Genomic DNA, 26,374 nt, shown 5'->3' on the forward strand with positions numbered 1-26,374 from the left:
CCCCCACAACCCCCCCCACCCCCCCAAAAAGCTCTCGGCCCCCACCAACCCCAACCAAGGTCCGGCCCCCCCAACCTTGAATTCCAAACACCCCAACCGTTGGGCAGCCCCTGAAAACGTATGGGAGGCTTGCCCTGTGGAGTTACCCCGTGCCCGTACAGTGTGATGCAGGCAGTATGCCAACTTCATGCCGCCTGCTTGTTACCACAATAGTAATGTGCAGCCTGCACTAACTGCACTGCTGTGAGGCTGCACACCTCAAAATAATGAGAGGCTAGCTCAAGTTAAAGTCAGCCTGCACCTTTTAAAGGGGAGGTGCATTGTGGTTGGAGCAGGTGCTGGAAGTCTTTGTACAGGTCACTCTAATGTGGGAAAGGACTGAATAATGGTATAACATGAGGGAGGGCCTGCTCCAAGGTTCTCAGATACTGCACTGGCAGCCTTGGTGGAGGAGATGCAAAAGTTGAGAGAAGTGTTGTATCCACAGGGCCCAGGAGGCCCTCCAGACAAATCCTCAGAACAAAGTGGGAGCAGATAGCCATGACAGTCAATGCTAGGAGTCTAGCCCCGAGGATCTGGACACAGATCCTCACACAAGTAGTCAAAGTTATTGAATTTACCTTCAAATGCTATTTTCCAACAATGGACCACTAGTCTCACACACTGCTCAATGCACTACACCCCAGTCATTCACCTACCAACAATCTCTATCAATTGGACGCTTACCTTAAATTCACATTTTCACCTCACCCTCACGCAATTAGCACTGGTTAACACTCACATCTAAGATCTGTTTCCACACTGTTGCTAATGACCGCTTCCTCTCCTTCAATTGATGCCTTGTCTCATTCATTGCCTCCCCATAAAATGTGACTTAGAGAACTCAGCAGAGCAGTGGGGTTGACCTGTGGCTCTCCACTCTGCAGTGCAGTATCTCTCTGCTCCCATTGCATTTTGTTGATTTCAGGAGGTAACTTAAAAAATGGTTACTTATTATCAGAAGCTCCACGTTATGTTTCATTACTGACCTTTTCATAGTAGATAACCTCGTACTCCACAATGACGCCGTTAGCATGGTCTGGTCCCTGCCAAGCCAGAGTGATGCTATCCTTACTCTTCCTCTCCTTCAGCATCACATTCACTTGAACATGGATGAAAGCAGATCATTAGTAAAGTGATGCACTTCCATGGTAACAACATCTTGAAGCAACATACTGGCAACACACCAATATTGTTTATTACTACATCAAATATAAGAGAATGTTTATTGTGCCTCACAAAGCCCCAGTTGCATCATACTCACTTAACTAATGGCTTGTACTTTTAATTCCTCTCTCCACTAAACTGAGAATGACATAACATTAGTCATGTCTCACGACGTCCATAAGCCAGTACGCTTGCATATATCCAATGATGCTCTAGTGCAACTCAGCTATTAATTCATAACACAGCAGTCTCTCAAATGAATGGGAGCTTCTGTAATTTAAAATATTCAAACTGTTTAAAAACAATTAATGTGAAGGCAGTTCCTTTGTGCTGTCAAAAATACTGTTGCCAAAATCTTCGTGCTGACAATCCTATATAGAATAACGGCAATCGGGAAATGAAATCAAAGGCCATTGAGCACTCATATCTAAAAAGTTGGGTTAGTCAACTCTTGTCAGTCTGTTAATGTCTTCAGCTAAATTTTTACTTTTTACTCAGGCCCTGGTATTGTAGTTTGTCTCTCATATTTTGCACAGTCTGTTTTCTTGTTATGAGGTGCTGGGCATGTGGTTTTGAGGCTGAGGTGACATCCCGGGCTTGAGGCTGTTCCTGCTGAAGGATCGCAGCATTTCAGAGTTAAAACATTTTAACTTAGCAGTGCAGTTCATAAATATTGATCATGACAACTGTGAAGGAATTGCATTGACACACTGACCCTTCACCCTGGCAGCTGGGTTCAATTCCAGCCCACTCTGTTCAGATTTAAAAATCTTCTCTGTCAGGCCTCAAGTGGTGTGAACTTGAAGATTATTACTTTAAATCTCTATGGGCATGGAAGTAGCCAGAATTAAAGACAAATTGGTACCAAATTGGCAGTTTCCGTTAGAGGTACTGTGAAGATGGGTCTGAATCTTCCTCTGAGTATGACCCAAGTTAATGATCTGGAATTATTTTCCTGGACTCAATGGCCTAGGGAGATGAGGAAAAAGAATCCAGGTTCTCTCCACATCACCACCACCCCCCCCACCCCCACCCCCTCCCCCTCACTCTTTTGACCTTTTTATTTCATGCTTCTCCCAGGAGACTTCATGGCACCAAGGGAGGAGTCACTTGATGTGACGCATAAGGCACTACAATTGCTGGGGACAGGCCAGATGGTCCTACTGGCCTATTCCTGTTCAACCTTTGTGTACGTTCTGATTACTTGATGCTGTCAATGAGAGTAAAGTGGCTCGAGTCATTTCAGCACAAAAATACAACGATAAAATACGTGTATAATACATGTGGCTGGAGTTGCTATTATATTTGAGCTATATTGCAAAATGGATGCTTTCACTGTAGGACACTACAGTACACTTCAGCCAGAGTTATTCACTGAAATAAAAACTGAAGACATGCAAATAGAAATTTATTTTGTTATAATCGCGACAGTTTGTTTTACTTTACTGGGGACTCAACGTGAAGAGTGAAGGGTCAAAATGCAGGACACTGCCAAGGTTGAAAAAGAGTAGGGGAGAGCATAGGTAAAATCAGGCTGTCATGATCAGGCGATGTCAAATATGAGCCATAAAAGCTTGAATATTGCAAAAGAAAATGTGTTCCACCATTTGAAGATCTGACAGACTCGGATTATGCTACCAGCTTCCCATTTTTGTGCTGTATTGAGGTCTGGGACAAAAGCAGCTTTGGCACCTTGTTTGCTACTTTCATGGCCATGTGTCCAAAATTGTTTCGCATCAATACAAAAATAACAGTTATAATTAGACAACTGCAGTTGGAGCAATGTGTTTTGATTTCAACATGGTATGCATAATCAGGAAGATGAGTGGGTGATATATTTGGACCTTAGCAGGAACTGGTGGGAAAGTTTAGAGGAACAGCCACCATAGTGGTGTCAATAAAATAGTAAATGGCAAGAAAAGTTTATGCTTTAAAATATAAACTATTCCTAAAAACTGGCCAAAATTATAAAGAATGTCAAAAGAAAAAAAGACTCTCCAAAGCCATTCACGATATAGAGGTTATATGCCAAGCGCCAGTTAATTATCAAAAATAAACAACCAACAGCATGAGGTGCACATAACCAACTGCTCAGAATTGTATCTACTAAGTTTATTTGAGTTTTCTTTCAAAGTATATAGGAGGTGATTCTCCTCCTGGAAGGAGGAGTTCCATTAGGACAAGACCTGTGCCCACTCCTCCATATCTACCCAAGCCCTCTCCCGTTTTTCATACATTAGGATTAGTCAAGTAAGCACAATAGGTTTCCAGCAGGGTTCCCCATGACAAAAGGAAGCCCACAAGTGCAGAGTTAGAAAACTCCAGTCCTGCTGCAGCGGGGATTCATCTCAAAGACCTTAAAGGAACATGAATGCTTCCAGGATCTGAAAGAAAGAACCAATGAAGACTTTAGTGAAGACAGGGGCTTTTGACAGATCAGTAACTGGGGGCAAAATAGAGGAAGAGGTGGCCACCATAAGGCACTTTTCCCACCACGGGGTGCTCCTGGGCAGATACAGCAGTTTCCTCCAGCAGCCCCAAGAAGCGGTGACAGAGATGGAAAGATGAAAGATTTGGCAGAAGCTGAGGCCCCACCCCGAGCACCCTGCCACAATTTGCACGTTGCTGGTGGGAAAGGACTGAGTGAGCAATGGTTGGTCAGGAAAGGCAGAAGAAGATAAATCCCGGTCGGGTAGTGAGGCGGAAACCGGCCCTACCACCTCATTTCCCAGCTTTCCACTGCCATAGACTGTCTAATTTAGCTGATATCCCTGGAAGGAGCTGGAGGCAAAGAAGTTCAGTACTTGCGCAGCCTTGACTGCAAGAGCCCTGCAGGATGCAACACAACTCTGTCACTGCCTCCCTGGGAAATTAAAACCTTCTACTGAACTACTCCTCAGAGAACTGCAGCTGTGTTGTTCTAGGTCTCTGAGCTTTTTTCAGATGGTGACAATTCCTGTGAGCTCACCAACTTCTATTTGTGGTTCCTGCAACTGCTGTTCTATTAGCACCTTTCACCTCCTCCACCTCCCAGAGATAAATGCCTTCACGAATTTGGTAGACTTTCAGCTGAGAACAGCTGAGGATTCCATTTAGTATTGTTTGAAATGGGTAGTACAAGTGGGGCTTTTCTTCTGGCAATCCAACCATGATCCCAACTCATTTTCTTGGTTTGGGGTCAGTGGGCAGGTTGGGTTCTGAGTAGGACCTGGTGCTTCAGTGCGATTCCATCATTGAGTGACAGCTTGAGGTTGTTGGGCTCTACAGCAGCATCTCAAATGAGCAGGGTTGATTCTAAAGAGGACACCAGCCCTCTCATTGGGCTGACACCATGTGAGAAGTAGGTCTGACCAAGCCCAAGATCAGGAGGGCTTGGGAGATAGAATATTGGCCACCTTTACACTTTTCAACCAGTTTCCCCTGCCTTCCATTGCTATAGCCCCTACTACCTCTCTCTTCTGGCCTTCCATGCAACCCGTGGTGTTGAGTTGGGAATGGAGCAAAATCCCCCTTCCGTCACTGCCAATTGCACAAGGGAAGCTAGAGAACTGACAATCAGCAATGCTTTATCCCTCCTCTGAACAAGGGTTTGTGAGAGTATGGAGCTCTCACAGCTGCTCTAGCTGGGGTTACCTAAGTTAGCACAGACCAGAAATTGGACCTGAAGCCTCTCCGGTCTTAATCAGCTCCAGCTTTCCAGGAAGCCAGCCAATGCTGCATTTTTACACCAAGCCTTAGAAACCTCAGCAAGGTGGAGTCCAACCAATATGCGGTTTGAAAAGAAACTGAACTACTATTTAACTGTTATTTAGACACTAGATGCTTATTTCACTAAAGCTCAAGGGTAAAGACATTCAGCTTGAGTTTTCCTTTTATTTTGGCCTAAAACATCCTATCACTCATCAGGCCATTTTCTTCACAGTAATATTATATTCTTGGTGAATGTTTGCTGTTTTAATCACATCCTGCTCTCCTTCCTCACGTCCACATTTTCACTTGATTTGGAACGTGGGTGAATCAAACCTGGGGATAGCTCTGGGGCTGAGGTTAATCCACTGGAAGCAGGAATGACCTTGAAAGAATTCCTCCATGTAATTCCCTCTTTCCCCTGGGAAACCCAGCCAAGACTGACACACTTCCTCCTTTGAAGTACAGCTGGGAATATGTTGAGAACTCAAGCCTCCAAATTAACAGCATAAAAGCACTGTAGCTAAAAGAAAACTAGCCTGTCGTTTTACAGTATCTTCAGTTGTGCAGTGAGCACTTCACTTTGCCATCTCTCTTACAGCACACAAGTGCATCTGCAAATGAATAGCTCTGCGAGACTAGCAATTACAACTGTGCAAAGTGATTAGAGTTGCGGATCATTAGCAGCGCAATCACTCGGCTCTGATTGCTCAAGTATGTACTGACTAATCCCTTTGGCACAAGTTCACAAAATGTCAAGTCGATCTTGATTTTCATAGTGAAAAAAATACAACCCATGAAATTGTTAATATTAGACTCTGTTGACTGCCTTAAACTGAACTCACAAGCCAAATACATACATCTCCAGAGAGAGTGAGGTTACAGAGGCAAACCTTATTATTGTCCACTATCAGTGCTATTGCTATTATAATATTGAGAGGAAGACAGAATCAGGTTTCTCTTAATAATAAAACAGATTTAGTGAGCTTGGCTATTAATCCACCCTGAGGCCCAGATATTTGCCACATTGGAAAGGCATTTCCCATCTCCATGGGGACAGGACTGGAGTCGGGCTGGAGTCACGCATGCACCATTCGCGGAGGCAACTGCCGTTTAAATCACCAGCTGCCTCTGCTGAAGTGGGATTTTGGTAGGTCAGGAGTGTGAAACCCGGAGTGTGCCAATTAGAACAGGTAAGAGGAGGTCTGAACTTTGTGAATTCATTTTGATAGGTAGGGTATCCCTTTGGAGAGGTAAGGTACCACTTTAGATAGACTCCTGGACACCTTTGGGGGAAGGTAAGGTATCCTATGGAGGAAATAAGGCACCCTTTGGGATTGTTAAAAACACAAAAACACATTGGAACTGTCAAGCTATCAAAGAATTGTCAAGGATGTCCAGCTGTTAAAGACCTATCCAGCTGTCAAAGAACTGTCAAGGAACCATCCTGCTCCTGTGAAGATGGGAAATGCTATGTTTGGCGGTGGGACTTAGAATTTTTAGCCATTTCTGGGATATTTTGCCATGATGGAGAGGTTCTCCATTGTGCTGAAAATCTGGGCCAAGCTTTTCCTGCCTCTGGACAGTGGAGAAGAAAATTAGATTCTTATTCAACACTGATGTCCAATGGGAAATGGAATTCTGTGGGATTATGAGCAATAAACTAGGAAAGGCATGGTATAGGTTCACAGGAACTAAAACAAAGGGAATGTTTGACCTTACTTGAGGGCTGCAAACACTTGGGTACAAAACCCGGTATTGCTTTAAGCATGAGAGCAAAATACTGCGGAAGCTGGAAATCTGAAATAAAAATGAAAATGCTGGAAAAACTCAGCAGGTCTGGCAGCATCTGTGGAGAGAGGAACAGAGTTAACGTTTCGAGTCTGTATGACTCTTCTTCACAGCTCTGAAGAAGAGTCATATGGACTCAAAACGTTAACTCTGTTTCTCTCTTCACAAGTAATAATTTAAGCATATTTGAGAGAGGAAAGGAGAAAATGAGAGTGGGAATGGATGGAATTATCTCCTGAGTTTTTCCATAACACTGTCTAAAATATGAAAGAAAATGCCAGTCTAACATTTATGATCGTGTTATGCAATATAACTGACTATTGATCACCATACTTGGTTTTATTTTGATGTTTCCTTTTACAAAAACGGAGCTAGCTTCTCCTTTTCTATAATTGATGACCTCCAACAAAAGTCCATTCTTAGAAGCGGCACATTTAAAAGCAATACGTTCCTGCAATTAATGCTGTTGCAACTTGGTTCCAAGTGATGTATCACATTAGACAACTGGGTAGAGATTTGCTTACCTGCCTGGCTGGTCGTGACATTGATGGAGACATACTGCTTAGGGCTGGGGCTCAGCTCAGATACACCATTCAAAGCCTCAAGGTCGAAGGTATAATTAGTATGAGGCAGCAGATTGGTAACAAGAACTTTTGTGTATGTTAATCCAAACTGACGGGGGATGAAATGGAGGCCATTCCCACAGAGGCTGCACTTCCTGGGGTCCCCCACACACTTCTTGCAGCGGATGTTGTACATAATGTCATTCCTGCCACCACTGTCCCTGGGTGGGCTCCACTCTAGGGTGATGGAGGTCTCATTTGTTGTGGATATGGGATTTTCTGGTGCTGTTGGAGGTCCTAATATAGGGGAAAAAGCAAATTGCATGAATAATGCTTGCACCATAGGTTCCAAGTACAGACTATTACATTTTTTTAACAATTTCCTTTTCTTTTAGATGATAATTCTTTTAGATTCCTCATATGGAAAGCAGGTGATATTTCAAATTGCATTTGCTTTATATCAACAGGCAAATGTCTAACAGTGTTGCTCCCTGTATATCATAGTACATTGTTTAATAAAGACTATACACTGTAATCATAAGATTCTAAAGTGCAACTATCTTAGTAAAGCATGCCCCTTTAAAGCCAGAAAATCTAATTTCAGTGAAAATGCTAGGTAATTGTACTCCTACACAAGCGTAACTCCTGTGCTTGTGCCTGCGTTCCTGATACAATTGTGAAGGCCTAATCTCAAACTCGACGACTACACCATGTAATGCACAGTATGGTTTTCCACTTGAAAGTGTAGGTATGGGGTATCTTAATGGCTACAAGGTGAATTGGTTTCTCACTCTTCAAATCAGTGATCATGTTAGTTATTGGTCAGGTTGACCTGCTTTTATTTTGAAGTGTAATTACTAATGCCTGTAGAGAGTTACAAATATTCTGGTTTTTTGAGTTTTCTGTTGATAGGGTTTTTTCTTGGTTGGTTCTTGGTCTTTGTTTATACATTTGTTTCAGTGTCACATTGGAAATAACTTTTCATACGGACGGGTGCGGCAGGTATAGGGGCCTGGAAAATCGATGGCCACTGTACAAGCCTCCAATGTTTACTGCACACCATATTGGTTGTGAAGGGTTAACCTCAGAAGCGTACGTGATGCTGATGTAATAATGATGTCAGATTACATGACTGAGAAGCAAGAGAGATCTTGAAGAGAGCAGAAGCTCTTACCTCGTGTGGAGGTCCAAATGTGTAAATACTTGCTGTAAATAAATAGTTTTGGTTAAAAAGTCTATGGACTCGAGCAGCATACCTTTGGGAGACTAGGCAATTGCCAAACCCCATCTAAACCCCTACCACACAACAAAACATTGGGGATGGTGAAAAAAACTGTCCAAAAATCAGTGTTAGAATCTTTGCTGATGCAGATGAGGACCTTAAAACCTGTTTGAGGCCCCATTTGCAATACTGCTTTTTCCTGAGGCAGCTGGCATTACATTCTGCTTCTGTTTGATGTAGATGTACCAATCATACACAAGGATTGGTGAAACAATAATGTGGGTTAATATTTGAAGCTAAGACTATGTACCGGTAGATTTACTAGGAGGCTAAATATAGTTCACTTGGGGCAGAATTTCCCCCCCCGTTGTGGGGGAGGTTCAGGAGCGGGCACGTGGAGACATGCCTCCAATCGGCACCTCCGATTGGGGGCACGCTGCCATTTTACGTGGGCAGGCCAATTAAAGCTCGCCCAGCATGATGTCCGCCAGGAAGCGCTGTGCGCTCCCTGTGTGGGCGGGGGGATTCCCTGAGCCGAGAGTGAGCTCTTTCGCGCATGCGCACGAAAAAGCACACTCATCTCCCTGAGGCTAAGTGCTGCTTCAGGGAGATTGGCTCCAAATGTAAACATACTAAAAATAGAAAATAAAATCTCCCTGACATGTCCCCTCATGTGAAATTTCCTTAAATTTTTAAAAACCTACATGAAACCTCATCCACTTTCTCTGAAGCCCGCCAGGGCTCCCAGCTTGCCCGCCAACCTTAAGGTTGGACAGGCAGGTCCATTACTGATGTTAGTGAGTCTGTCAATGGCCTCAATAGGCCATTGACAGGTTGACGGGCGCACAGCTGATTCGGCTGAGCCCCTGCCGATCTTAAAATTGAAATGACGTGGGGTGGTGTCGGGAGTTCTGCCCTGCAATTTGCCTACTGCCTACAAGTCATGGGACTAATTAATTCCATCCTGTTGAGGTTATAACGATTGACAGTATTTAATGGTGCACTCCCTTAAAGGTGTATGCACATCATATCACAATAGCTGGCACTGGCTACACTCAGGAAAACAATGTCTTTGTGTAGCCCAAAGGGTAGTCTGTCAATGAATCGGTGCAGGCCTCCACCAAAAAGATAGGTTTTTGTTGAAATCCCTTACCTGAATCTGAAGCTGGGAGGAAAAGAACTCTTCCCGATCCCAGATTAAAGCCCTCCTCTATTTCTCACTCCCACTTTCCAGTCTTAATATGTTTAATATCCTCTTGCCTTGTTCTCCCATGTTCTGTTTTTTCGACAGGCATTAACCTATTTAAAATAAATAGGCTACCAGCTGCCTAAAAATAGCACACACGGGTTCGGAATGTGACTGCATTAAGCAGTCTTATTACATTTCTCAACTATCCCAAAGCATTTCACACAGAGAGGATTAGATCTTGCAGTTACTGCTGCTTTGGAAATTGTAGCTGCCATTTTGGGCCAAGCAACAGGACTGAGAGAAATAGCAGTTAATTTGTTGTGGTGGTGTCAGCTGAGAAAGGAATATTGGCCAAGCCACAAAGAGAACACTTCAATGCACCAGCACTTCAGTCTATTAGCGAAGCAGTACTGAATTGTCTGAAATATGGTTTGAGGGATGGCAGGTTAAGGTGAAGATCAGTATATCCTCTAATATGAATATAAAAGAGTCATTGGAACCCTTCACCAAAAATTGGGAGTGTTCCCAATTTCCTAGCCAGCTTTTATCCCTCAATGATCTACTAATTTTATTTCATTGCTGATGTGGGATCTTGCTGTGCTCAAATTGGCTGCCACCTCTCCCTTTATTACAACAGTGACTACACTTCGGAAGTAATTTGGTGCCTGTGTTTTGGGTGTGTCCTGAGGTTGCGAAATGCACCCTATAAAAACAGCCCACTTGATCAGCACCCCATCCATCACTTTAAACATTCACAGACCCCCCCCCCCAAAGCCCCAACATATCACTGATGCACAGATGCATTGCAATAATTCATCAAGGCTCCTTCGTCAGCAGCTTCCAAACCCGTGAGTTCTACCACCTAGAAGGACAAGGGCAGCAGGCGCATGGGAACACCACCACCTGCAAGTTCCCCTACAAGCCATCCTGAATCGGAACTATATTGCCACTCCTTTACTGTTGCTAGGTCAAAATTCTGGAACACCCTCCCTAACAGTCCTAGGGTGTATGTTTAAAATCCTATGAAAGAATTTTTAAAAATGCTTTCTTTTCTCAAGTCAAAATCCACAATGGAATTCAATAGGGGCACGAACTCAATGAAGCCTTACCAGCCGTCTGTATAAGATGCTAACCTATATGAACACTTTGCTGCAGCAGTGATAATTTGCATTCATAGAGGGCTTTTAGCAAAGCAAAATGTTCCAAAATGTTTAAGAGTGTAATGGGACAAAAGAAATTGACACCAGGCCAAAGAAACAGACATGACCAAAAGCTTGGTCCAAAAGGTAGTTTTGAAATAGCCTCTTAGAGGAGAAGTAAGAGGCGGAAAGGTTTATGGTGTGAATTCCAGAGCTAAGGGTTGAGAGTCTAGATGGCAGAAGGCACAGCGCCAAAGATGGTGCTTTTTTCACAAAAGAAGGAAAATGTGACCCTTTATTTGTTCAGATAGTTTAAACCCTCTTGCGGATTCTTGGCTGGTATTTTTAGAGGGCGCAGTGGTATCCAGTTGTTCCATCGTCACCTGTGTTTCCAGGCACTCTTATGACTGGCAAACGCAAGGGAATGCTGGTACAAGCATAAAGCTACTCCAGGGATACAGAGGAAAGATGGTGCACACAATACAGACAAAAACCAGAAACTTGCAAGTCTGGTAGTGAAATAAACTCAATATTACAGCCTTATAAGTCTTCTTTCTTTCTAACATAGTTGACTTTTTTAAGACGTATTTTTTTTCCACAGTCAGTCAATACTAGACACATGAGCCCACTAAAATATTTCAGGAAAATACATCAAACATTCGACAAATTTGTGAAAAATAACTGGCAGATGGAATGACTTCCAGACATCACCGTGGGTACCACTGCTATATGATCTGCTCTCAGGGAAGATTCCTACAAGCACAAGTTTTACTCATTCTATTTCCACAAACTTTTTAATATTCATTTGGCATTAAAGAGAATGTGTCAATTTCATAAATCTGTTTCCTCTTTCAAATAGAACATCTTCCTATATAATTTAATGAGATTGGCACGGTCATCCGTCTGGAGTTCTGCAACAACTTCGTCTTCCTTTTCTCTCTGCAACTGTTCCATTATTCTCATTTAAAGGGGCATTGTTGTCTAAAAGAAAGACAGACTTGCATTTATCGAACGTCTTCAATGAGTCAGAAAGAGCATCCCAGGGTGTTTCACAGGCACAAAGTGCTTTTGAAGTGTAGTTAGTGACTGTTGTAACGTAAGAAACACAGCAGCCAATTTGCGCACAGCAAGCACCCATCAACAGCAATATGATAATGACCAGATAATCTGTTTTAGTGATGGTGATTAAGGGATAAATAGTGACCAGCACACTGGGGACTACTATCGTGTTCTGCTTCAAAATAGTGCCATTGGATCTTTTACGTTCAATTGGGAGGGCAGATGGGATCATCGTTTAATATCTCATCTGAAAGTCGTCAACCCCAATAGCGCACCACTCCCTCAGTACTGCGCTGGAGTGTCAGCCTTGAATTTTGTACTCAACTTACTGGAATGGGGCTTTTGAACCCGGAACAATTAAAAAGAGGGAGCAGCTGAGCAATTGATTACAGGGTAGATGAAGAACATACCCTTGCTCGGATATTCAGAAATAAACTACAATCTTCCTATCACAACATCCAACATTTTAAAATGATTCCTGGTGTTTTGTTTCCATTATCCTGCTCAGAAGTCCATTCAACATGTCGATCACTGTTTGCATGAAGAATTTCTTGACAGCAATTTTTCTTTAACACATTTGAATCTGAGCACCTTGTCCTACTGTTATGGGTCAATTTGAAATGATTTTCCAGATTTGCATTTTCTACATCATTTGCTCTCTTCTATTGTGTTAGCTTGAAAGACACAAATTTTTCCAATTCAATCTTCAGATGCTAGGAATCAGTCCAGTGATTCATGAAGCTAGACATGGTGCCAAAAAGGAACAGATCTCTCCAAGTTGGCTGTCAGCTAGGAGACTATGCAGATCCTTTCAGATAATTACATTGGACTCTTTAAATACAGCATTCCTAAAAAGCTGATGACAGACTCGCTCAGTGCTGTCACACCAGATACTATCAAGCAAACTATGCTTACTTTTATGATTTGAAAGCCGAAAGACTTTGTTTTCAGTCACACCCTTTAACAAACTTCAAATAAAAGACATGACTACGACCTAAGTCAATAAGCAGTGAGATTTGCTATCGGGGTGCTTCTGATGGTTGGGGTTTAAAACCAGATGATGAAGCCTAAGCCGCTATAATATCAATAGACCCTCAACTGGCTGGTCAGAGTACAAATTCCAATCTTGACTTAAACCACGTTTATACTGTACAGAAGTAATTGTTTATCTTGGCTGCCAGAACATTGCAATCCAGTTTATTTATATTGGATAGTGGCCCAACATTTACTTTTTGAACAAAGAATAAGATTTTGCAAATGTGTCCAGCATTTGAGAAATCGGCTGTTTCCACTATCAGAAACAGTACAGAGGCTGGAAATCTCTGCCAAGTATGGAACATTTGAACACTCTAGAATCATAATCTTAATGGAACAGTAGATTTGAATATCCTTGACTTCGTCTCTAAGAGCAGTCTAGGTGTATTACAACTAGCGAGAAGATCTGTCATTTCTTTATTGAGCCCAGCTTTTAACCCTAGCCAATAGAAACAGTGGTCTGTGCTTGGACAGATCTGTTCAAAGTAGAAATTAACACTATATAAAAACACTGGATTTTTTTTTTCTCTAAAGGCACATAAAACATGTCAAACATAAAATTGATTGGAAGATTCTCTGGATTATCAATTGAATCTGCAGTGAGTCTTGAATCATTTAGGAAGAACTCAGACCAGAAAAGGACTTACTACAGAGCTACGGAGATCTCATTTTTCCTTCAGAGGGCTTCACCAGTGCCATCAAAAGCACCAATGTAAAATGATTGAGACCAAGACTCCAGTGACTTGTGCCGAGAAATCTAGATTCCTCCTGAAACTGGCAGCCAGTAAAGCGCAGCAGAGATCTACTGTAAACTCTGCTGTGTTTGGTGAATTTTCACAGAAAGTACCGGCAGTATGTTGGCACAACAAAGGAGTTCTGGCTCAAAGATAAACACTCACTGACTTAAGAACAGAACAATGAGATCTCAAAGACCATTGGGTTTGCCCTGATCCCCTCAGGCTACAGGCTCTGTGGGAAGGATACCCTGCAACTTCATACGAATTTCTTGGAGATATTCCAATGCCCTTGACTCTCCCTTGCGCTGGGTAATTATAGTATTTGGAGGATTTTGGACTTGATGATTTGCAAATAAAAAATTGATTTAAAAGGAAAAATCCAGCAGATAGTCATTCATTCTTAAACCAGGTCAGCACCGGAGGAGTGAACTAGAACTAGATTCTACACATGCCATGATTTCAATCCTTATTTCAATGTCTTCATTAAAAAAAATTGGCCTTCTGCCACATTATATACATAAATAGAATCATAGAATGGTGACAGCACAGAAGGAGGCTATTCAGCCCATTGTGTATGTGCTGGCTCTCTGCAAGAGCAGCTGGCTGCTCCCACTCCCCTGTCCGTTCACTGTAACCATGCAGATATTTTCTCCTTAGGTGCTTATCTAATTCTCACTGAAAAGCCATGAGTGAATCCGCTTCGACCATACTCTCATGGAGGGCATTCCAGATCCAAACACCTCGCTGCCGAAAAAGGTTTTTAACTCATGTCACCGTTAGTTCATGGAGATTTGGTGCATTAAGCAGTGTGAGAGGTTGATGGAAAGGTGGATAGGACATCTCACTGACCTTGAGCACCAGCGGGAGGTCATTAGACTTCTTGTGGCACTGCTGCCAGGTTCTCGGGTCCAGTCTCCAAGAACTGACTTTCCTGGCCGCCTGCTCGCACTCCTTTCTGAGAGTGGGCCTTGGGGTCTCCTGTTGACTTGCGGCACCATGTCACCTCTACTCATGCCCACCTGCACCACTAATGTCTCCAATGCCACATCCATCAGTCACTTTGCAAGAATTTTGATCATTGAAATATCTTTTTCATCTTCCCTGTAAGAGGGAGCCTGTCTTTAAGAAAAAAGCAGGCTGCCTATACCGTGTGATCAACACCGCTGCTGATGCCCCCTGCTGTGCATAGAGCTGGCCAGAAGAGTTGAGAAGGGGAGACCAATGGCCAGATTTTACTTATGGCGGGTGAGCTGGGCGGGAGCAGGCGGGCCAATTAAGGCCCGCTCAGTGTGAATCGCAGCTCCCGAGATCAGCGGGAAGGGGCGGACGGCGGCGGGAGTCCAATCGCCGCCGGGTCCAATGGCGACTCAGCAGCCGATTCAAACACGGCGCAGGCAGCGTTCCAAAGGCTGACACAGATGTCACACAGAGGATGACAGACAGAGCTCTCGGAGAGCAAGCCAGGTGGGAGGGCAGGTTGGTGGGGCAGTGTGCCCCGAGATTTTCGGATGAGTGCCTCGCTGCCCTCCTTGTGCCAAGGAACGGGGGAGGAGGTGCCCCCGTGTAACAAAACGTGCCTGGAAGGAGGTGGCAGAAAGGGTCAGCTCCCACGACGTGGTGAGACGCACCTGGGTGCAGTTCCGCAAGCAGCTTAATGACCTGTTGCGATCAGGAAGGGTGAGTACCGTGTTGGCATGGGTCACTTAGCACAGCGGTTAGGTAGGCACCCATCCCACCCCCACCCCCAACTCAGAATTTTGCTTTTGCATTCATTCATTCATTCACGGGATGTGGCCTTCGCTGGGTGGGGCAGCATTTATTGCCCATCCCTAGTTGCCCCTGAAAGGGTGGTGCTGAGCTGCCTTCTGTATCCACTGCATGTGGTACAGGTATACCCACAGTAATGTTTGGGGGTGAGCTCCAGGATTTTGACCTAGCCACAGTGGTGGAGCACCGAAACATTTCAAAGTCAGGATGCTGAGTGAATTGGAGGGGAACTTCCAGGCGGTGGTGTTCCCATTCATCTGCTGTCCTTGCACTTCTAGGTGGAAGTGTTCGTGGGTTTGGAAGGCCTTAGAGTGTAAGCGGCAAATGTGATGGAGGCAGCATCTGGGCAAGGGGGTCAGCCCTGGCTGCTTGGAGTGGGTGTATGGCAGCTCCAGGGTCACGAATCGGATGAGCCCCGCAATGTTTCACTCAGGTGGGGGTGGCAGGGATGCAATAGCAATGCAGGTACAGGGTGGACTAATCAATGCTCCTCTCTCCTTTCAGGAGAAGACAATAACGCTGAGCGGCTGTGGACTGGTGGAGGGCAGCCCCACCTTCTCATACTGACCAGATACTAGCAGGAGACTCTCGAGCTGGAGAGGCACCATGAGCCCAGGTCATGGAGAGGCGCCATGTGCCCATTGATAATGGAAGAAGGAGCGCATCCTGATCCTGGGTGCCAGGCATGCAAATTAACAGTGAAGCAGCTTCAATTAATCAAATGTCCTTGTTTTTCCTTTCAACCTCACTGGAGCACGCCCACACTCAGGAGGCAGAGGGACCGCCGCTGATCCCTAAGGGCCCAGAAGATATAAATGCACCAGCGTCACATCCTCTCAGCCAGGTAGGCACCAGTGCAGATTCCAGCACCTCGGTGGGGATAAGATCATTAGCTAGTGCCCCAGGGCACAGTGGTGAGGGCACTTCACACTTGCTTGAGGTGCAGGCGGAGACAGAGAGTGCCCAGGGTGCCGGCAGTCGGAGGACTGCTGGGGACCAGGAACATGCTCAGTCGTTGGCTGATGATGGGCCTCTGGAGTCGTCCGTGAGGCAGCAAATGCTGGAAGTCCAGCAGGGTCTGCGGGAGGATCTGGCTGAGATACATGAGGGAATGCGTGGCATGGTCTCCGTGATGGAGGAGTTCATGCGGAGCATGAGCAATGCAATGACCCTCATGGCCGAGCGCAATGCCTCCTGCACAGAGAGAGTGGCAACTCTCATGGAGAGGCTCCTCCAGGAGAACAATCAGTGCTTCCTGGGGATGCGCTCGGACCTGCAAGCTTTCACAGTGGCATTGACCTCAGCTGGTCAGTGTCAGTGTGGGAGATGGATTGGGCACCCAGTATCCCAGCTAGGTGCCCATCCATTAGTAGTGAGCAGGGAGGTCCAAAGCGACCTCACGTTGGCACACGAGCTGCCTGTTGTCTCTGTGGGCTCCTCTCAGGGCACTCTAAATTATGGCAGCAGCTCCTCCGCCCCTCTGCCAGTGACCATGGCATGTGATGAGGCTGCGGCAACTGGGGAGATGCCAGCCGTGCCACTGGCCGCTTCCTCCTAGTTGGGGCCAGCACAGGCTCTACGGGCCAAAGGACGCCCGCCGAGGTCATCAAGGCCAACAAGACAGCAGAGTGAGCAGGCTGTCTCCAATGCCGGTGCCAGTGAGGGGGGAGCACTTAAACGTGGCACCCCACAAACGTAAATGTAAATCACCTTAGGCACAACACAGGCTTTTGGCCCTCACTTCAGTTGTTTTTAAGTAGGTGTGCTGTTCAATACCTTTAATGGACTTTGATTTCTGTATTCAAGTTTGCAATCATTAAATGTTCTAGTTCTCAAAAAGCCTCTAGGTGCTTCATTACTTCTGCAGGTTGACGGGGACCCATGGTGTTATAAATGACTTGTTTGTCATTGAGCTTTATTGACAAGGCACATAGCTAATGTTCCTAACCAGGTAGATGTTGCTCTCAGGTATTGAGTATGGAGCCTGCGGCCCTGGCTTGTGTTGGTGGTTCATCTTTAGTAGGCTAGCTGAATGAGCATTGGATCAAAGCCCCCCGGGTGTCCCTGCCTCCCTGGAGGTTTCCCAGGTCGGCGTCTATCCTGTCAGCGTTCTCCTGAGCGTGCTCGTCCTCGGACTCACTATTGGACTCATCTTCTGCAGCCAGAGCATCTGCATCCACATCTTCTTCCTCCACTCCGTCCCCCCTTTGCAGCGCTAGATTGTGGAGAGAGCAGCACGCAAACACTAACAGTGACACACGATCTGGGGGGTATTGGAGTGTACTCCCTGAATGGTCCAGGCATCGGAAGCGCATCTTGAGAAGACTGATGGCTCTCTCTACCACAGCCCTTGGGGAGACGTGGCTCCTTCTGTACCACTGCTCGGCCTCTGTTCTTGGATGGCGGAGAGACGTCAAGAGCCACCTTATGAGGGAATAGCCCTTGTCACCCACCAGCCATCCATCCAGCCAGGCTGGAGCACTGAAGACCCTTGGCACCTGGTAGCATCTCAGGATGTAGGCGTCATGGGAGCTGCCTAGGCGCCTTACACAGACTTGCAGAATCTGCATCCTATGGTCACACACTATCTGCACGTTCATGGAGTGGAAGCCCTTCCTGTTGACGAAGGCACCGGGCTCACCCACTGGCACCTTAATGGCCACATGTGTGCAGTCTATTGCACCCTGGACACGGGGGAACACAGCAATGGCTGCGAAGCCTCTGGCTCACTGTGCCTGGCTGGTCTTGTCCGTGCGGTAGTGAATGAAAGTCAATGAACGCCTGAACAGAGCGTCTGTCATCAGCTTGACACGACTGTGGGCAGCTGACTGGGAGACTCCACAAAGATCACCCACCGACCCCTGGAAAGAGCCGGAGGCATAGAAGTTGAGGGCCACCGTGGGCTTCAGCGCCACTGGCATGGGGTTTCCACCCACACAGTTGGAGCTGATCTCAGGGCCGATCAACTGACAGGTGGATGTCACTGTCTCCCTTGAGAGACAGCCTCCTTCAACACTGCACCTCGGACATATTGAGGTAGCTGCTTCGCCGCCTGTAAACCCTGGCAGCAGGATAGTTGAGTCTTCTGTGGCCCCTTTTGCCTTGGGCTTCCTCTTGGCCCTGCGCCCCTTGTGCCTGTGCCTGTCCTCCCAAAGGTGGCTCCCCTGGAGGCTGAATATGGACACCTGGCCTTCTTCCCCTTCTGGCCCTCTCTTCCTCCTCAGAGGAGGTGCCTCCAGCGGAGAGCACAATCCCCATTCCCAGGGTAAGGGAAGGCTGCCTGAAACCAGCAAGGCCCCAAGTGTTATGATTCCTCCAGCGTCCTGAACATCCACGGTCGTTGACAGGGCCCTCAACCGTGTCCGGCCCATATCCCGCGCATCCTCCCTCATGCCTTCTCCTCCTTCCCAGAAACATGATAGGGTCCCCCTTGTCCTCACTTATCACCCCACCAGCCTCCGCATTCAAAGGATCATCCTCCGCCATTTCCGCCAACTCCAGCATGATGCCACCACCAAACACATCTTCCCTTCACCCCCCCTGATGGCATTCCGTAGGGATCGTTCCCTCCGGGACACCCTGGTCCACTCCTCCATCACCCCCTACTCCTCAACCCCCACTTATGGCACCTCCCCATGCCCACGCAGAAGATGCAACACCTGCCCCTTCACTTCCTCTCTCCTCACTGTCCAAGGGCCCAAACACTCCTTTCAAGTGAAGCAGCATTTCACTTGCATTTCCCCTAACTTAGTCTACTGCATTCGTTGCTCCCAATGCGGTCTCCTCTACATTGGAGAGACCAAACGCAAACTGGGCGACCGTTTTGTGGAACACCTGCGGTCTGTCCGCAAGAAAGACCCAAACCTCCCTGTCGCTTGCCATTTTAACACTCCACTCTGTTCTCTTGCCCACATGTCTGTCCTTGGCTTGCTGCATTGTTCCAGTGAAGCCCAACGCAAACTGGAGGAACAGCACCTCATCTTCCGACTAGGCACTTTACAGCCTTCCGGGCTGAATATTGAATTCAACAACTTTAGATCTTAAACTCCCCCTCCCCCCATCCCCACCCCGTTTCTCCCCCCCCCGCCCCCTTTTTTTTCAATAATTTATATAGATTCTTCTTTCCCCACCTATTTCCATTACTTTTAAATCTAAAACTAAAACCTTGTTAGTCTGTCCACCCCATCCCCACTAGAGCTGTACTTTGAGTATCCTGTCCTCCATTCTTAATTAGCACTTTTCTTAGACAAATATCACCATCTTCAACACCTCTTTGATCCTTTTGTCTGTGACATCTTTTGATTATCTGCTCCTATCACTGATTGCTTATCTCCACAATCACCACACCCTCAACTTAAACCAGTTTATATTTTTCCTTTCTCCTAACTATGCTTCAGTTCTGCCGAAGGGCCATGAAGGCTCGAAACGTTAACTGATTTCTTCTCCGCCGATGCTGCCAGACCTGCTGAGTTTTTCCAGGTAATTCTGTTTTTGTCCTGAACTAAAGCCTGTTCTTTCTGTCAAAGCAGCTCTGAACAGAATTGAAGTTGTCCTGTTCACATGAGCAAGTAGCAGTAAGTTTAAAAACTAGAGTACTAACAACTTGCAGCGAACCCACTCATCCCTCTTAACCCGCCGTGGATGAGGCTTTTAAAAATGTGGCCTACCCACCTGCCTGTTGCGCCCGTGCAATGCAAATTGCATGGGCTGTGAAAAATTACTGTCAACTGCTTCCTCAAGGGCCTTAGCTGGCCCATTAATTAATGGTGGGCGTGCCTCAGAACTCATAGGGTGCCTGCCCTCTGAAATATCATGATGGCACGTGGTAACATCGGGACGCACGCCCGACGTCATCGCGCATCATTTTACACGCAGTGTGTAAGGCTCGCCCCCTCACGCCGATGGCAAAATTCTGCCCAATGTTGGAGACAAAGATAATGGCACTGAAATGATGCAGATTAGTGGGTTGCTACAACCGGGATGGGAGGAGTGCGCAGTTTGTCTAACCCCACCACTCCACAGATCGTATATTTGTGTAAATGTATAATTCACTCACCAAAATGACCTATGAAGCACCTTCACCACTATTAGACCCAGAATAAGAGAGAACTTTAAACAAGCTTCTTTCAATAAACTCAGAATGATTGTTTTATTTAAAAAAAACTTATTTTTAAAAACAAGTTGCAAGAACTGGCTAACACACTGGTAATCTGGAAGTGTAACTATCTATCTTTTTAAAAATTCCCCAGCGTACTCTCTGCACGTGCATGCATACAGACAGACAGACACACACACACACACATCTCACATTAAAAAAACAAATAGGGTCTCTGCAGAGATGGGCGGTTGATGAAATAAACTTTATAAAAAGGATAAATTTTGCAGGGTTTTGATGTCGTCGATTTGGTGCTTCCTTGTGAGAGGATGGGCCGCTAGTTCTAGTCGATGTCTGGAGGTTCTCACCAACAGAGCTTCAGCATGGAGCAAAATAGATCCGGTTCGACCCTTCTTGTCTCAGCCCCTCAGGTTTCCAAATACAGGCAAATTCACTTGAGATGAGAATTTTTAGCTGGATACTGATAACCACACTGTATTTCAAGCAAGGTAGCTTTTTCTTTTCTCATTTCTTTCTCAACTGAGTTCAAACATAAAGCTCCTCTGTCAGGTGATTTATAATAAATCACCAGGCCTTTGCCTTTAAAACACTCTTTTTTCCATCGATTAAAGTGATTGCAGTTCAAATAAACAAATATCTCTCCTCCACAATTGCCATGATGGTCATTTAGCTGATGTCATGTGATTTCTTGGAAAAGGCATGCTTGCTCCAGTCCAAGATGAACTTGTGACCCTTTTTCAAAAAAAATCCAAGTCAGCTCCCAAGTGTCCAAAAAATGCAATGTTCTTCCAAACTTTAAAAGCAAATATAGCTCTTGTAGATATGGTTCTAACAGGGTAGAGTAGTTTTGTGTCTTACCCACCTCAAACTGAATGGACATGGTGAGAATTGCAGTCTCCACACCTAGAAATCAAGGCAGATGAATTTCTAGCCTAAATCTCTGATATGCTTTGGGGCATCCTGAGGATGTAGTTTCTTCCTTTAGACTGACCATTAGGTTGACTGATGTGACATGATTTCACTGATGAACATACTGAAAATACAAACATAGCCAAATGCATCCATTGAGTCAACATAGTACTTTCAAAGCTTATCCCTTACATCAACATTGTCCAAACATAGCATTACTTCAAGATGTTTCACTCAGTTCAAGGAGAACTCACCTGGTTCCATTATTATCCATTCAATTATAGCCAGGGTATCACTTGCAATGGCTTCTCTTCCTACTCCCACAGCATTACCTCTGGTGGCAAAAGGATCTATCCTTGGTAGCCTCCTATTTCTCACCTATTTGTTACCCCTTGGTAACACCATCTGAAAACACAGTATTAGTTTTCACATGTACACTGATGCCACCTGGCTCTACTTCACCACTACCTCTCTCAACTTCTCCACCATTAATAAATTATCAGGTTGCTTAACCAATGTCCAGAACAGAATAAGCAGAAATTTCCTCCAATTAAATATAATCGGAAGACTAAAGTCATTGCCTTCATTCCCCACTCCAAACTCTGTTCCCTAGCTAGTGACTCCACCCTTGTCCCTGGCAACTGCCTGAGACGAAACTAGATTATTCAAAACCTTGGTATATAATTGGCCCCAAGATGAGCTTCTGACCACATACCCGTGCCATCACGAAGACCGCCTATTTCAGCCCTATAACGTCATGCAACTTCCCCTTGCCTCAGCTCATCTGCTACTGAAACTTTCATTCATGTCTTTGTTACCTCTAGATTAGATTATTCCAATGCACTCCTGGCTGGCCTCCCACATTCTACTCTCTGTAAACTTGAGGGCATGTAACTCTCTGCTGCCCATGTCATTACTTGCACCAAGTCCCGTTTGTCTATCATCCCTGTGCTTGCTGATTTACACTGGCTCCCAGTCAAACAATATCTCTTATTAAAAGTCTCAATCTTGTTTTCAAATTCCTCCTTGGACTCATCCCTCCTTATTTCTGTAATCTCCTCCGAGATATCTGTACTCTTCTAATTCCAGACTCTCGAGGATCCCTGATTTTAATTGCTCCATCATTGGTAGCTGTGCCTTCAGCTGCCAAGGCTCTAAGCTCTGAAATTCCCTCCCTAAAACTCTCCGACTCTCTATCTCTCTTTGCTCCTTTAAGATGCTCCTTTAAACCTATCTCTTTCACCAAGCTTGTGGTCACCTGTCCTACCATCACCTATGTGTCTTGGTGTCAAATTTTGCTTCATTATACTCCTGTGAAGCACTCTGGGATGTTTTATGTTAAAGGTGCTCCATATATATGATATATATTATATATTATATATACAGTTGAGTTTTATCAGCCACACAGAAATCAGATTGATGGGCTGGAATTTTCCAGCCACCCCCTCCCCCGTGGTGGGTTCCACCGTAGCAGGGACAGCGAGCCATTCAAATCTCCATTCACATTAGCGGGACTGGATGATCCCGCTGGTGTAAGGGGCTGGAAAATTCCGGCCATGGTCTTCATTCTTCTAAGCTTCGTATTATGCACTGTTATCCAGAAGTATGAGTTAAACCTTTGGTAACACTTTGAAATGTCAACCTCTCAATGCTGTGGGTGTTTTGAATCGGTGCCACAGTTTTATGGTAATGATTGTGGCCACCACAGAATGGTAAACATCCCTGCCTTTCACTCTGCGATGTGGCGATGGGTTTGGGAAAGCAGAGTTAAACCTACCATGTTCCTAGAGGAACCAAAGGTTCAAAATAACAGCCCAAAATCTGTTGAAACAATCTGACTGCGATCACACGCAAAAAAAACATATGTCGAGATCATTTTAAACATGGACGCTCACTTTTTATTTATGGATTGAGGCAGTGAGACAAGTTGTTCTTTAGTCCACTTGCCTAGTTACTGTGGCAACATTGAAAAGGGGCAGGTCTTTTGTGAACACAAGGAAATGACCCCAATGTGATTTTCATTCACAAATAACTTTAAACATTGTCTCCAAGTCATGCTAGCTTCACCTGCCAGACACATGGAACACATGACAACTGGTAATGACATCCAAATCCACCCACAAAACTTAACTTTAAAATAACAAATACATTCCACGTGCTGAGCCAGTCTAAATGATAACTCAAAATTCACAGGTGTCCCCATCTGCCTTGTCTTCCACCCTATCTCCTCACAGTGATAGACATGGTACATTTACATAAAAGCAAGTCTATTTCAAAACTGCTGGCCCTCTCTAAGGGTAAAGCTAAGACGCAGTTGTAAAGACTTTCCTTTTTTTATAGCATGTTCAACATTTTGAATTCCTTTATAAGCTTATCTGTCACAAATTTCTCAAATAGCTCAGACCAACCCCCCCAAACGCCCAACCCTACAGGAAATTATCTACATGCATTGAGAAAATGCCTGCTAGTTTTACTTCATGGTACCAATAAAACATTTCTGGATCTGCTTTTAGCTGAAGAAAACCAGTAGGACTGACCTAATTGAAAAATGCCATATCCTGGATGCATCATTTAGCTTGTAAAAACACTTGTTCAGCTACCATAAATTCTCCTCTATATCTCCAGCTTCTTTTGGAGGCTTTAAGAATACTTCTCTATGAAATTGTTCCCCTTGCAAAATGCTGCTTTGATGTCAATGGATTTACATTTCCGTGAGTATGTCGCTAAAAGTGCAAGGAAAATCCTCAGACTTCCTTTTCCCTCTGTTGGAGAGTCTCCACTAACTTCCTGGTCGCCCAGCTGTTCTTCAAATCACCGAGCTACAAGTATAGCCTAAGCTTTATATGTACCATCAGAAAGTACTTTCTCCATATTTATCCATCTATGGGACAACACTGGCCTTCCTTTGTCTGACACTTCCTTGTAAACGCCAAAATCTCTCCACCTGTCAAGTTCTTTTTGTTTTGCCCCCTTTACCAATTTACCATATAACTTGTTAGTAGCCACTATAACTTCTCTATCGTAGGGGCTCCTACTTCTTGAGTCGCTCCTCATCTGTTCTTTGGTCTTTGGTCTTGTTAAACTATGTCCCCTACTAGATCTCCTGTCCCTATCTGGACGACTACTACTCGACCTGTCTCTCCTGCGACTAGACTTCCTTTCACAAGTTCTTGATCTTTTCCTTGGACTATGATCCCCATTAGGCACATTGTCTGAACGTACACTATGATTCCTAGCTTTCCACATTTTCACTTCCCTCTGTCAATCTGATTCTGATATTCGGCCCCTTGTCTTGTACATTCAGACAGTTTTTGTGTTTCCCTGTGGCCTTTCCTGCCCTTCCTACTATGGTGACTTCCCTCCATTCACTAGCTCCTTCTGGCATAAATGCCACCCTAGTTCCAACTTTCGGTAGTTGATCTTTGTGACAAATGGCTCTAACCTGATCTTCACTCTCACTTGGTCCACTCTCAGTTAACCTGTTATCTGCCACAATCCGTTGTGCGTATAGGTCCGGCATATATGTAAGCAAAGTACTTGGTGCACCTTCAGTTTCCATCGTATGTTTAGGTTCCGTCAACATGTAAGCAGTGCCAGCAAACCGTGCAGAATGTACTCTAAGGCCTGAATCTTCTGGTCGGCATGCGGGGGGGGGCCCTGCTCGCCGATGCGTAAAATGACGCGCGGTGATGTCAGGCATGCGTCCCGACGTCATGGCGCGTCATTCAGATCTTCAGTTTGGCGGGCGCGCACCCATCGAACTGTCAAAGGCCTATTAGGCCATTTAAATAGCAATTAAAACAATTAACAGGGCTGCCCGTCCAACCTTAAGGTTGTTGGGCAGGCGAAGAGCCCAGGCGGCCTTCACATTTATCATGAAACCTCATCCACAAGCGGGATGAGGTTTCATGAAAGTTTTTAAACTTTAATAAAAATTTTTAATAAAATTCTTAGACATGTCCCAGCTCATGTGACACCGCCACATGAGGGGACATGTCCGAATAATTTTTTGAAATCGTTTATTCACTTTTTGATAATGAAATTAAACTCCCTGAGGCAGCTCTACGCCATTTGAAGTTTGTTTTTTGCATGTACTGCCCACACTGGAGCAGTTGTCAATTTACAACTCAGTTGGTCATCTACAGTTTTTTGGAACATTTCGTCAATCACGGCATGATTTCTCTCAAATATCCCATTGCTAAAAGGACTGTCTGCTGCTCTGTGTATTGCTACATTCAAATTTTCACATACTTGTGAATTCATCCTTGGCAAATTCTCATCCATTGTTCGTTTGATAGAATTAGAGAAAGCAATAGAAAGTCATTAGCTGGGGTCAGAGTAAGGGGGGAAGTAAAAAAATCCTAAATCAGGGCTACGGTGTATGTATGTGAATGCACGGAGTGCAGTTAATAAGATTGGTGAACTGCAGGCACAGGGTGACAAATAGAATTATGATATTAGTGCTATAACAGAGACCTGGCTCAAAGAAGGGCAGGCCTGAGTGTTAAATATTCCTGGGTACAAGGTGTTTAGGTGATACAGGAAAGGAAGACAAGGAGGGGTCGGGGGGAGGGGCAATACTGATTAAAGAAGGCATTACAATACTGGAGCGAGAGGATGTTCCTGAGAGGTCAAAGACAGAATCTCTCTGGCTAGAGGTAAGGAATGAAAAAGGTGCAATAGCCCACCAACTAGTGGAAGGGATGTGGAGAAACAAATTTGTAAAGAAATTACAGAGCGGTGCAAGAATTATACAGTAATTATAATTGGGGACTTCAATTATTCAAATATAGACTGGGATAACAATAGTGCAAAGGGACAAGAGGGACGAGAGTTCCTGAAATGTGTTCAAGAGAATTTTCTGTCACAGTATGTTTCTAGTCTAACAAGAGGAAGGCGCTAAAACAAGAACAGAATTACCTGGAAAAACTCAGCAGATCTGGCAGCATCGGCG

At 45.0% G+C, this 26,374-nt stretch overlaps 1 protein-coding gene across 2 annotated transcripts in view; it reads right to left on the reverse strand.

Moving 5' to 3' along the window:
- Positions 1–26,374, reverse strand: part of LOC144693693 (ephrin type-A receptor 3-like) — a 408,573-nt gene that overhangs the window by 137,882 nt on the left and 244,317 nt on the right. For both annotated transcript variants that reach the window (XM_078563602.1, XM_078563601.1), the window contains exons 5-6: positions 7,209–7,544; positions 1,029–1,141 (exon numbers count right to left, since the gene is read on the reverse strand). In XM_078563602.1, coding sequence (XP_078419728.1) covers positions 1,029–1,141; positions 7,209–7,544 — 449 coding nt within the window. The remainder of the gene's footprint in view (positions 1–1,028; positions 1,142–7,208; positions 7,545–26,374) is intronic.

Source organism: Cetorhinus maximus, chromosome 19 (assembly GCF_964194155.1).
Source record: "Cetorhinus maximus chromosome 19, sCetMax3.hap1.1, whole genome shotgun sequence".
In the NCBI taxonomy this organism is placed as follows: domain Eukaryota; kingdom Metazoa; phylum Chordata; class Chondrichthyes; order Lamniformes; family Cetorhinidae; genus Cetorhinus; species Cetorhinus maximus.